Here is a 13,143-nt window from a genome sequence, read left to right on the forward strand (position 1 = left end):
TGAGAGTGGAAGTGACCATTAATTAATGAGTGTTGGAAAATAGGTGTCCACTGAGAGTGTACTGGATGGACTTAATAGTAGGTCACCCTACTTGAAAAATAACACAGGCTTTCTTAGTGTTGCTGTAGAAGACATTAATCCCTAGGGAAGACAAGCTAGGGAAGGAAACCTAGGGAAGGAAAGTTTTAATTCCTCCCAAAGCACGTAAGGGGTACAGCCTTTGGTCTGATGTTGCTCTGTTATTAGAAATAATTTGAAGAATTGGGACACCACTTGGTCCCCAACAGATTCTGACAAAAAGACTTGCTGTGAGCTCAAGAAGCCAAGTTTTCAAGCCCCCTCTGGTGTTGGATACTTAATGACCATGTAGTGGCATGGGACATGTCTGTGCCTCCACAATATTATTTTCTTTGAGAAACTGGGCATAGGTAACTGGTCATTTCTGCTTAGGCTAATGCAAGCAAGGTCAAATCAAACTTTCTTAAGACATATACAAGAAATACATGCACGGAGGAAGTAGTATCTCATTCAGTGGCTTAATTTCGTTTTTTAAAAAGTGTCGATTATTTTTTAAAACAGTATTTTATTTCAACTAAAGTACAGAATTCCTTCACTTTTTAGTTGTTTTGTTATGAAATAACCTTGTTGGCTCAGAGTGCAAATAGTTGTAGTGAAGGAAAAAAAATAGTTGTAATAAAGAAAAATTTTCCAAATATCCTTAACATTTCATCAATAACTCAGCTATTCTGTTCTCCAAATGGATTTAAGTTTCTGCCTCCAGCCATTTGTCTGTCTATATGAGAAATTCTGGTTTTCTGAATTCTGTGCCCTCAAGCTCTCTCTCTCTCTCTCTCTGTGTGTGTGTGTGTGTGTGTTCATCTCTGCTCTTCTTTATCCAGCATGCACTTGGAACTCCTACTGAAAGGGAATGTGCCACATGTGTGCCAGTACCCTGGCTCTTTCTGTACCACTCAGGACTACTCCCTCTGAGTCAACAGGGTGATCTAGATTATAAAACTCTCATGTCCTGATTTTTCTTATAGCTAATGAATTCATCTCAGAAAAGAGAACACAAAGACCAAACTAACTACATGTCTTCACTTTGGAAAGACTGACTCTTGTCCTGATTCTCTTCATCTGTGGATCTGGGCATCCCCATCCACTGTGGGTTGATGAAGGCCTGGCTGCCATTACCTTGCAAGGCCCCGCTCTCCCTGATTCACCTACTGACATCCCAACTATCTCTCATAAGGGGCAGTGGATTGTCAGCAGAAGGCCTGAGCACACTATGAGATGTGCAGAGCTTTATCGACTGGTAGGTTCTGAATGTCTTAATGTCAGAGGATGCCTGGGAGTCAATAAGTAGAACTAGCTGGCACTTGGCAAGTAAAGGCCATGGGAGTTCTCCATGTATTAACTGGGGGTGTCATTTCTGGTTATACATTTGAGTGCCCTGGACAGTGTTTAGAGGATGGCAGTGATGGGCTAGTTCAATCAGTCTGTAAGCATGGGCTCAAGAGTCTGTTTTTAAAGTGCTCCTTGAATGATATCATGTGTCACCTCAGACAAGATCTCTAGGCCCTCCCTCCTCGACCTCGTTGTACAGAGGCTTCTTAATTTTGCATTCTCCTGACCCCACTTACCAGGAAAACCCCTTCATATCCCCTGCCTCTGGCTTTCCACCTCCGATAAAGAGAGCTCCTGTACCAGAATTGATCTTTCTGTTTAGTCCCACTGAAGAGTCATTTGAGCCCTTCTCTTATTGTGTCATCCCAGCTGTCCCATCAGAAAATGACAAAGACTTAGGAAATTCACCACTTCCAGGCAATTCCTTTGAGCCCCATTTCCCAGGAGCATTATTAATGTACTCTTTCCCCCACTAGAAGCTCACCTGACTTTCACAGTCACATATTGATCTTGTCATTAGCCAACTTGCTGTCTACCTCAGGGAAGGTAGCCAGCAAGGCAGCCCTGGACAGGAGCAAACCACCCCTCCCTTGGGCAAGGTCCTGGTGGCCATAGCCTGAGAAAGGTTATCTGAGCCCAAGACAAAGAGTTTTTGTCACCGCCAGCAAGTGAGACATTGACCCAGAGGCTCAGTCTCCAAACCAAAATGACTTTAGCACAATTCAATTGCTTGTATTAATTAAGGGAAAATGAAACAGTAGGTTTATCACACTTTTCATTAACTCCAGCAGCAAAGGGATGTATCTGGGAGTTGGGAGCAAGCAAGGATGGAATGTACTGCTATCCACATGCCCTGGTTTAATTAAGGAGGGGGAGCCCACAATTGCTTTTTCCCAACAGCATTCTAAGGAGAGTCACGGGGTTAGAGAGGATAGAGAGGGTAGAGATGGGCCTGGCAGAGAGAGAGAGAAGATTATGCAGAGAGGGGGAATTTTGAGGGTATTCAGTTTCCAAACCCTTGCCCATTGCACATAGAATGAAGAGATGCTGTATGTTCATCCTACATGAGATAAACACAGGGTTCAAGGAAGTTGAAGCTGTAATCCCTTCTCAGTCTACTTGCAGTTTAGACAATGGGATGGCTACCGTATAGGAAGCAAGTGAAAACAGTACAAAACCAAGGTCACATGAGCCATATTGTCCCAAATTCTGAGACTTTATCCTTGTTCCTACTCAAGCATGTTTCTAATGTTTCTGTCCTTCAGGAGAAGGAAGCTCTTGTGTCAGGAGGTTTGTGATTGAGAATGATATCATGAGATCTCTGGGAAGGAGGGAGAAACCCACTCCTTAGCCTATAGGTTTCCAGAAGGCAGCATCTCCTATAATCTCTGGGAGTAATAGTCCCTTCTTCCACCTCAGTTACTCTTTGTCTCCTTCATGGATGGTGAGTAATGTCATTGATTTGTTAAGCATCCACGGGACCTTGTCATGCCAGAATAAGACCACCTAGAAGTGAGATGGCACTCCTGATTCTCCATCACCTTCCTGATCTACCTCTGCTTGGGTCAAAGTGTTCTCCATAAACCCTGGACTCTCTATTCCAATATAGCCTTTATTCCCAGGTCCAACATTTGTCCTGTAGGTGAATACCCAAGACAAGTACTCCTACTGAGCAAGTCTGGATGTCCTTAGTTCACAGGGAGAAAAGCAAGAACCTGTGTCATCTTTGGATGCCAAGCCCAGATTGTGGGTCAGCCTGATAGCAGTAAAGCTCGTATTTTGATCTGTTTGTAGCTCACTTGATATGATTATGTTCTACTGGCCAGAATCCTCAAGAGAGATGGATGAGTGACAAGCTTTCAGAACACAACCCCTCAAGCACTTCTGACATCTACCTTGCCCTACACATGGCAAGGGCACAGAAGCCACTGGGAGGGGACTACTCCAGACAGTTCCTTTCCTTGGACTTATCTTGCTCCAGACCTCTGGGCAGGATTTCTAGCATATGGTCAATATGACAGCCAACTCACACCTTTTTTGAAGAATGGTACTAAGCATTTCTTACAGGGGTAAAATCTCAGTTCCTTGATAGCTTGAATGAATACTTAGTGTTAGTGAATAGGCAAGAAGCTATGGTCCAAGATGGATCAAAAGGGTTAGAAGCGTTCATATGATCATCTGGACAATGGATTCCCAATTTCCAAGTCCAGTGTTATTATGGAACATCTGTAATAACCCCTGTTGCTGAGGAGCAGAGAAATGTCTGTTCTTGCTTTTCTAGAAATCCTTCTGTGTGAGCCAGATGGACTATGGGGTGCTCATGCGCTTTCCACTCCCAATGGCTTTCTCTTCCTTTCTTGCCCACTGGAGTTCTCTTTCTACTGGCCGTGTCTTCAGAAAACCATTTGCTCTGTGTGGATGAGCCCTTAAATTCTTACCCCTCTTCCCTACTCTCATCCTCCTCATGTTCATTTCCTTCAAGGCACCTGCCCCCAGGCATGTGCCACTGTGAGCTACCTCCTGACAGGCCTCACGGAAAAAGCTGTGACAGGTGCTGACACTTAACCTTCCCTGGATAGAGTGGCAGCTTTCCGTGGCATATGAGGAGGGACAGTGAGGCTGGGACACCCGGAAGGCTACTTTTAATCATTTCAAAGGGAGATGCCAGGCAGGCTCTGCTCTGGCGTCATATGAGGATGACTTTTTTTGGATGATGCAAATAATCTAACAAAGGAATGGGCCTCCCTCTGAAATCATCCCTGGGGATATTTATGCAGAATAGGTGAAGATATTCCATCAGGGACAATAATCCAAAAAAAAAAAAAAAAAACATAGAAAACTAAAATCTTTGAGCCCTTTGGTGCTTAGAACTGTAAAATTCTAAGGGCCTGTGTGAGGAAAAAAAAAAAAAATCAAGCATAAAAGTGGTGGCTGAGAAGGACAGCATGGGAAGGGGGACAGAAAGAAGAAGAACCAGGTCAGGATGCATCCAGATTTTCGTCTAGTTTTCCTATTTGGTCTCTTCATCCCTGAATGCTTAAGTTGCTTCCAGCTCTAATAAATCTTTCTGGCCCACCATATTTACTAGAGGGATGTAAAAACAATTAGGAACTGAAAAAATGAGTCTAGGGATAGAAAAATATACACTGCCGAGTTCTAGGCTCACGAGATTATAGACTACCCAAGGTCAAGGGCCTTGTCTTCTACATTGTCTCCACCCAACACCCAGCATCTAACCCAGCGCTTCTCTCATGGTACATGTGAGTAAAATGACTGCAGGTGATGTCGGGGACAGCAGGTCATACCAGAGGTCCTTCCCTGAAGCAGTTTCTCAGTCTGCTCCTTCGTTTCTAAGATGGCAGGCCCTGCTTGTGGCCATGGCTTGCTCTTTACAGTCTGTGGCTGGGTCAGAATCTGCCTCCCTGCAGAAGAAGCCCCCCTGTGCATGCAGAACCATGGGGCTCACTCACGCGTCCTGCATCTGAGGGGTCCTGGCCTAGGGACCTCCTTCATCCCCTGATGAATGGCCCCATTTGTATTCTTGCAGATCTTAATCTCACTGATACAGTGAATTGAACTTACCTTCTCACAAGTACTTGTCTGTGGGAAGAAATAACCCCTTTCTAAAAATATATTTCTGCCAATGATTCAGAATTCACTTACTTTTGCTTCCAATCACGTTATATGAGGATGTCTGAATGCATAGGGCAGGCTTTGGGTTATTGGCTTATTAAGGGACATCTCACCACAGAGCAAAACTGTGAAGCCGATTTGGGACTCCCGTTTTCATACATTTCGTCAGAGAAAATATTGTAGTCTTTTAGCCTGTGTTTTTCCTTTAATCCCTTTTGAATGTGTCTTCAGAGTCTTTCCAGTGACACCCAAGCCATCTTGTTGGCACTCCCCCCCCATCTTTCTTTCCTTCCTCGTACCAGTATCCTCTTCTTTCTCCTCCTCCTTCCTCTCCTGTTCTTCCCTCAAGTTTCTTCCTGCCTGTCTTCTTTCCTCTCCCTCCACATCAGCAGTTTTTCTTCCTGGCAAACACAAGAGGATTAAAACGTTTGTTGCCTTCCGCCCCTTTTGCTGCAGGATGGAGTCAGAATTTGACACTGCGACTGGAACAGAAGAGGTCAGGGAAAGCGCTCGACCCTGCAGTTTCTTAGGTCTGTAGGCATTTAGCAACTTCAGTTTGTTTACCTAGTATTCAAAGCAGTAACAAAAATGACATCTCCATCACTTCCAGTGGGCCTAAGATGGGGAGTGGCTTCAATGTCCTCTTCCCAATTCTTAGCAAAGAAAACTGAGAGCATGCACACTTCCTAGTAAGACTGTAAACACTCAGGTATCTTCAGGGGTCCAGATCCTTGACCTCAGTGCACTTGACTGAGTGCTATACTCCAAAGAGGGTATCTCTTGAGATGTAGGCACCACAAGGATCTCAGCGTGAGAGGTGCTCAGTAAGCTTTGATGACCAAGCGGCCACTTCGCAGACCCACATCATTACAAATGGGTGACAAGAGTGAGCTGAGAAGAGCATGTTTTGGTGCCTTGTAGCTTCGCGGCCCAGTGCGTGGGTCCCAGAGCAGCAACATGGAGATCCTTGGATACTGGTTAGAAATGCAGAATCCCAGCCCCACTCTAGACCTACTGAGTCAGAACCTATGTATTTTTTAGATTCCAGAGGGATATATATGCAAATTAAAATCTGGAAAGCATTTACTTTATAGTACAGACTTGACAAAATTCATTTTCTCACTTAATGAGGTAGTATTATTGTAACGATCCCCATTTTACATGAAATCTTCTCTTCCTTCCTCCCTTTTTTGCTGTCATATAAGTGTCCCATAAAAACAACATTACAAATAGGAAAAATACATTCCCACTTTCAAGACGGTGGTTGTATCATCCAGTAATTCCTCCATGAAGGACCCAGGATCTGCCCTCCTTCTACCTTAGGGTCCCAGCACACTGGCTTCCATCTTCTTTAAGGTGATCCTGTCCCTTTGCACAAGCCAGCACTTCCAAAAAGAATAGCATCTATAAACCTGCCTTATCAGGATCTTTAAGACGTGTGCCCAGTGCTACTATGTAGCATGGTATGGTTCTATCTTATTCTCTGCACGGAAATGGGCTCAGTGACCCTGCCTGAGGCTCCCGCCAGGCCTGGTGCAGGTGGCTCTTTTGTTTGGTCAGATGCAGTGGGGTTTAATTACTTGTGGCAAATGCACTGTAGCACATTTTGAACAAATCATGGCATCTTAGTAGTAAGGAGGCACCCTTTTGATTCTTCCATACTTGTTCATTGCAGAAAAGGCGAAGTGAATTTGGGAAGTTGTTTTGGTGTGTTTGATTTCATTGCTATATACTTAGATTGGCTAACCAACATCATTTCAACAAGTGAGGCCATTTTTACCCTCATAGACTTCCTGAAATAAGTGATCCCCAAACCTTCTTCAATTATGAGATTCTGTTAAATCTGAGAGAAGTAAGGAAAAAAGAATGAGAAGATGTTTCTACCCCTCTAACAAATCTTGAGGAACTAAGATATGAACTAGCCTGAATGATTAGGTGTCTGCTGTGGTGGCAGGCTTATGACCAGCACCACTGCCTTGAGATCCCAGTGAATAGGGCCCTACCCCAACCCCAGTGGGCGCCATGCTCTAGAGTGTCTTCCTTGACATTTTCTAAGTCCTCCTCTGGTGCCTAGGAGCAGCCAACACCAGCAATATTATTAAGGAGAGACACTCAGATTCTAAACTGGGAGTGTGTGTCCTGTCCTGAGCCCCATTTCTCCTCTTCAGGGTGCGTTTCCAACTTCTACTCTTGGCCATTCTTTACATGTATTCAACCAGATTCCCTAAGATCCCCAAACTCCCACCTGTGGGCTTGTTTGGGGACACAGTCCACAGGTCCAGGTTCTAGGAGGTTGGCAAAGGATTGCTCCTCCTGACAGTGCCAGATTTCTTTCATGTAATTGAATGAGATTGGGCTACCAGGATAGTGCTTATGTTGGATGAATCTGAATGTTTATATAGAGAGGGGTTGTGTGAAAAATATTTTGCCAGGGGACCCACACCTGCTGGGGATGTATTTGGTAACTGAAGGCAGAACGTTGGGGTGGGGAGCTGAAAAGCAAGTGGTCTGAGGAAATGGGCAGGATGGGTGGAAACTCCTAAGAGGTGAAACTTAGAGCAAAGTCGGGATGTTAAAGCACCTGACTCCCTACCCCTTTCCCATCATCCTACACCTCAGTTTCCTGCTGTTCCTCATCCATGGTGGACTTAGACTTAGTTGATGGAACACCCATTGGATAGGAATATGTTTATAGGGGGGTGTGAGGGAAGTTATAATGTGTTTTTATCCTCCTGAAAACTATTTTTACTCGAATGCCTGGAATACAAAAAAGAATCAGGCAGCAGGCCTACAAGAAATCCAAATGGCTCTACTTCATCCCTGGCCTTTGTGTTGGCTGGGTTTTCACAGGAGTCTGGTGCTTTGACAAAAGTGAAAACATCTGGGGTTCAAGACAGATGGTCTGTTCTCTTTGCACTGAACCACAGGGAGAGTGGTAAGGGATAAGACAGAGGAGCCAGATTGTTGTAAGACACATCATGAGGGTTGTAAACAATACATATTTTGCAACCCTACAATATTTTGATCATGAATTCCAAGCTTCACAGGTGCCTAGGAATAAAACCTCCAGAATGTCTCTCAAAGTTGGGTATTAAATCCACAAGGCTGTTCTGGTGACCACAGGTCCATCATATGGGGCTATGATGTTTATCTCATGTTGTCTATCATTTATTGAGCGCCTAATGCAGAGCAGTTACAAAATGCTTCCATGTTCATTTTTTCTCCAGTTCATCTTCTCTAGGACAGTTTGAAACCGAATCAACTGCTTTGCATCTATCTGTATTAAACTATTAAATGGTCACTTATTTGTTCTACCAGTAGTTAGTTGTTTGTGTTCTGTATCCAAAGGAATTTTTTTTTTTGAGACAGTGAGGTTGGGGGCAGAGGGAGAGGGAGAGAGAATCTCAAGCAGACCCCACGCTCAGCATGGAGTCCAACTAGGGGCTCAATCTCATGACCCTGAGATCATGACCTGAGCCAAGATCAAGAGCCAGATTTTTTAATGGACTGAGCCACCCAGGTGTCCCATGAAGGGATTTCTACATAATGAAAAATTAAGATGCTCATGCTAACATACTCTTAAGATATTCCCACATTTTTTATTGTATTGTTGATCATGACAATTCTCTTTAAAACAATGAAGTTTAGTAATGTGCTAGGTACTTCATGTCTTCTAGTAGTTAATCCTCATCATAGTCATATCAGAAAAATAATGAAAATCTGTTCTTTTCAAATGATCTGAAAAGTTAAAGTGAGTTAGACAAAAACACAGTGACCCAAGACTCAAGCAAAGAATTTCTTTCCCCAAATGCTATACTATTTGGTCAACATGGTACCTTATAATCTTTGACTCAATGTTCAAACCTCATTTTTACAGCTTTTGGTCTTCTTTCCTGTACATGCTTATGATGTGACTATAGTTCTGTCCCTGGTTTCACAGCTTCTTGATTATTTCTTTCTCTTTCTTTCTTTTTTTCTTTCTTCCAGAAGGCCAGGGCTTTGTGAGTGAGGATGAATACCTGGAAATCTCTGACATCAAACGTGACCAGTCTGGGGAGTATGAATGCAGTGCTCTGAATGATGTCGCCGCACCTGATGTGCGGAAAGTAAAAATCACTGTAAACTGTGAGTTGACCCATCGTCAGGAAGTTTCAGGGGGAAAGAGAATATAGGGACGGAGGGAGCAAGCTGTTCATAGCAACGTCATTTTCTGATCGTCCCAAATTGTTTCCAACAGGAAAATATTGTCTCAGATTGCTTTGCACCAGGACTGTCCCCAATGCCATTTTGCCCCTGCAGTTTACCTGTACCTATCAGAGCTTTTAGCTAATGGGGAGAATTGCTAACTTTGAATTGGTTTCAAGGCTTAAGAAGATGCTGGTATAAATGCAATAACCTTGAGCAGGAAACTCTTTTCCTAAAATAAATGGTTATTTAACTAGGAAGGTGGGGTGGCACAAGAAATCCATTTGCACAGCAGGTGACTAAATGTGCCTTTCATCTGTTTCATGAAATCCCTCTGCATTTTCCTCCCACAGACCCTCCCTATATCTCAAAAGCCAAGAACACTGGTGTGTCCGTTGGTCAGAAAGGTATCTTGAGCTGTGAAGCCTCTGCAGTGCCTATGGCTGAATTCCAGTGGTTCAAGGAAGACACCAGGTACCTTGAAAACAGAAATCAGGCATATCTGAAGCAGAGCTGATGGATCATTCTCCTCTTGGGAAGAGAATGATAAAGTAAAGGGGAAAGATGGCAAAACCAAAATGTATTAGTCCCCTTTATAATAGAGTCCCCTTCTAGAGCCAGAAACAAACAAACACAAAAATCAAGGAAGCTGGCCACTGGGAAAATGAACTGACCTCATTTCAGAATCTGATATTAGTTGTAGACATGGCAGCCCTTAGTGACTAGAAGCCAGTGAATCTCACCTTTGGAACATGAGGATCCTTTCATTTTTCCTCCTGTGGAGGCTGTGGTACTCATATTTTGGGTCAGAGGGACTGGTTCAGATTGCGAAAAGGTGTCTGTGGGCAGAGGTTCCTGATAGAATTCATCTCTGGTATGTTTCAGTTCCCCCCAGTATCTCTGTCTGCTATTTCATTCTATTTGTAGAACCAGACCAGAAATACCTTCTCTTATTGCAGGCTAGCCACCGGCCTGGGCAGCGTGAGGATTGAGAACAAAGGCCGCATATCCACTCTGACTTTCTTCAATGTTTCAGAAAAGGATTACGGGAACTATACTTGTGTGGCCACAAACAAGCTTGGGAACACCAACGCTAGCATCACACTGTATGGTGAGTGCAGGAAGCCTGGGTGCAGTGGGCTCAGCTAAAGGGAAAGCTGTGGGACTATAGAGGGAGGAAGGCTTGATCTGCTTGGCCTGTGTCCATCCATACTGCTCAATCCACCATCCTTAGAGATGAAGTAATTCTCCCTGTCATTCTCTTAAGCATGTGATATAGTGATGTTTGCAAGGTAATTGATATCTCCTGGTCCATTGAAAGAGAAGGTTTGCACCTTACAAAAGGAGTAAACCCAATTCTGAACTGAGTTGAATAGTGGTTGCCATAAAGAACATAGCACCATGGAACAGTTCCAAATGTAGTACCAACAGTCTGAGGGGTTAGAAAAAATAAAATAAAATAAAATAAGATGCCTTCTATAGGAAGAGTCTATAATTCCGGGGGTTATGTTTATAGATTTGAACCAAGTCAACTGCTGCCATCATGATTCTCATGTTGATTGCCATGTCATGTTCTCATTCATTGGAGTGGATAGAGCAGTAGTCTGTGTCCTCATCAAGACAACTGTTCTGTCCACAGCTGGAGAATCAAACCCTTCTCTGAAGGTCTTTTCCTCCTGTATGGATGGAGAGGTCTCCATAGCCCTGACTGGCTCCCTTGGAAGCCCTTATCTTTCCCTCACTCAGCCTTCCCACATTGATGTGTCCATCTCCTTGTACCACATTTCACATCATGGGCCAGAGTCAGCTTGTTGTGATATTTTGTGTGTGTATCTATTTGTTTATTTGTTGAAATTTGGTTAGTGGTGAGTGGGATGGAAAGGTGTTCCTTTTCCTATGTGTATTTCAGACCCTGAACGAGCTTTCAGCATTGACATTAACTAAACTTTGTCCACCAACCATCTGAAATGTGTGATCTATGTCTTTTGTTTTCTCTCTGCATTGTGTGTGCATTGTGCTGTGTGTGTCTTAGAAATAAGCCCCTCATCAGCAGTGGCAGGTGGGTACAGCATGTTCCTTCCTTCCTCTGCCTGCCTGAATGCCTATGCTTTTGAATTAAAACCTACTTCAAAGATAGGCTTGCCTGCTCCTCCTCCTTGACTTATGTATTCTTAGTAGACAGACTTCGGTGGGTTTGGTTTGCATAGTTTAGGTAACAAGCATGTAGAATATGATGGCTTTCACGTACACACATCATTATATATTTTGGGGGAAAGGGTTTGCCCCCAAAGCAATACACTTGGACTTGGTGACCTCTCAAATAGATGAGTATTCTGCTGTTTCTGCACGCAACAGCACCAAAAGGAACCCAGCCCAGAGATGAAATGGATTATCAAATGATTGTCTCTATGGGGAAGTCACCTTAGTGTGAATGTCTTATTCTTTTAGATCAAGGCAAAAAAGAGATAATGACTTAATTCTATAAACTTCATTTTAAAATAGAAGTACTTGGGAGTCATTATTCATAATAACAGTAATAATATCTACCATTTACCAAATATTTACTGGATTCAAGGCATTTTGTTAGTACTGTACATAGCTAATTATTAACTCTATTTTAAAGATGAGTAAAAGGAGGACCAGTAAGGTTAAGTAACACTGAAGTACACATACCAATGGGTAGGTGCTGGACTGGGCTCTCATCAGATCATGGATAATGAGAGTGATGGGCATGTGTGCACACTCACACAGTCATGCATGTTAGATGAAGCAGCGGCAGGTGCCTCACTGTACTTCCACACACAGCTGTCTCACAGCCCTACATCCCTATGCTTGATCTCAGTTACATACAAAGTGGTAACATCTGAATTTTCCAGACCCAGCATCAGCTCTGTAACTGTTAGTTTTCTTAGCTCTGGATCTAGGAGGATCATGGGCCACTTGCACTGCCCACACCTTGAGCTCTTTGACTGTCATCTCTTGGTTTTTGATAAAACTGAGGGGATAGGGTGGGATGGGTGTGGTGCTCTGACCCTTACCCTGCCATTCCCCACTCAGTGGGGTCACAAGGGTACTGAATATGGCCAAGAAAGGGAACCTAGGACTGAAACCAGATAATCTAGTTTCTTGTGCCTCCCTACCACTAAAGAAAGAGGCATGCCACAGCAGTTATGACAGCAAATGTGTACTAAGACTGGACTAGCCTTATAGGGCTGACCTAACAAGGTATCATTGACTGGGTGGCTTCAACAATGGAAATGCTTTTCCTCAGAATTCTGGAGGCCAGGAGTCCAGCATCAAGCCACGAAAAGCTGCCATCTGATTTTGATGAGGGCTCTCTTCCTGGCTTGTAGATGACCACTTTGAGCTCACATGGCATTTTTTCTAAGTAGGTGTGGAATGTGGAGAGACACAGATAGCAATGGCAGAGGCAGGAGATGAAAAACAGGGCTCTCTGGCATGGCTTCTTATTGTGACCCCAATACTGTGGAATCAGGGCCCTCCCGTTATAACGTCATGTAATCTTAATTACTTCCTTCTAGGCTCCATCTCCAAATACACATTGGGTATTAGGTCTTCAACACATGAATACAGGGAGATAAAATCTGGTCCACAGGAAAGACACAGCTTCCTATCCCAATCCAGCCAGTCACACGTCAGCCATCTCATCTTGCTGAGCCTTACTTTCCTCCTGTGTGCTACTGGGATATCAATACCTTCTTTAAAAGCCTGGTGAGAGGATTGGGTAGGTTTTACAGAGAGAGAGAGAGAGCCCCACAGGTGCTATGTTTAGATGCCTGACTTCGACAATATGCCAAATCTACAGGCCTCAGTTTACCCAGTTAAAATGTGGATGATGTTTCCTGGCCTATTGCCTGTCATCAGGAATGGTCCATAGGACAGTGTTTACCGCAGAGG

At 43.7% G+C, this 13,143-nt stretch overlaps 1 protein-coding gene across 6 annotated transcripts in view; it reads left to right on the forward strand.

Annotated features, from left to right (window-relative positions):
• Positions 1–13,143, forward strand: part of OPCML (opioid binding protein/cell adhesion molecule like) — a 1,096,764-nt gene that overhangs the window by 1,064,469 nt on the left and 19,152 nt on the right. For 3 of the 6 annotated variants that reach the window (XM_004763940.3, XM_004763944.3, XM_004763938.2), the window contains 4 exons: positions 9,028–9,165; positions 9,579–9,699; positions 10,185–10,336; positions 11,258–11,284. In XM_004763940.3, the coding sequence (XP_004763997.1) occupies positions 9,028–9,165; positions 9,579–9,699; positions 10,185–10,336; positions 11,258–11,284 (438 nt within the window). The remainder of the gene's footprint in view (positions 1–9,027; positions 9,166–9,578; positions 9,700–10,184; positions 10,337–11,257; positions 11,285–13,143) is intronic. The other 3 variants (XM_004763939.2, XM_004763941.2, XM_004763942.2) reach the window with 3 other exon arrangements.

Source organism: Mustela putorius, unplaced genomic scaffold, assembly GCF_011764305.1.
Source record: "Mustela putorius furo isolate JIRA1106 unplaced genomic scaffold, ASM1176430v1.1 tig00000460_pilon_pilon_pilon, whole genome shotgun sequence".
Taxonomy (NCBI): Eukaryota; Metazoa; Chordata; class Mammalia; order Carnivora; family Mustelidae; genus Mustela; species Mustela putorius.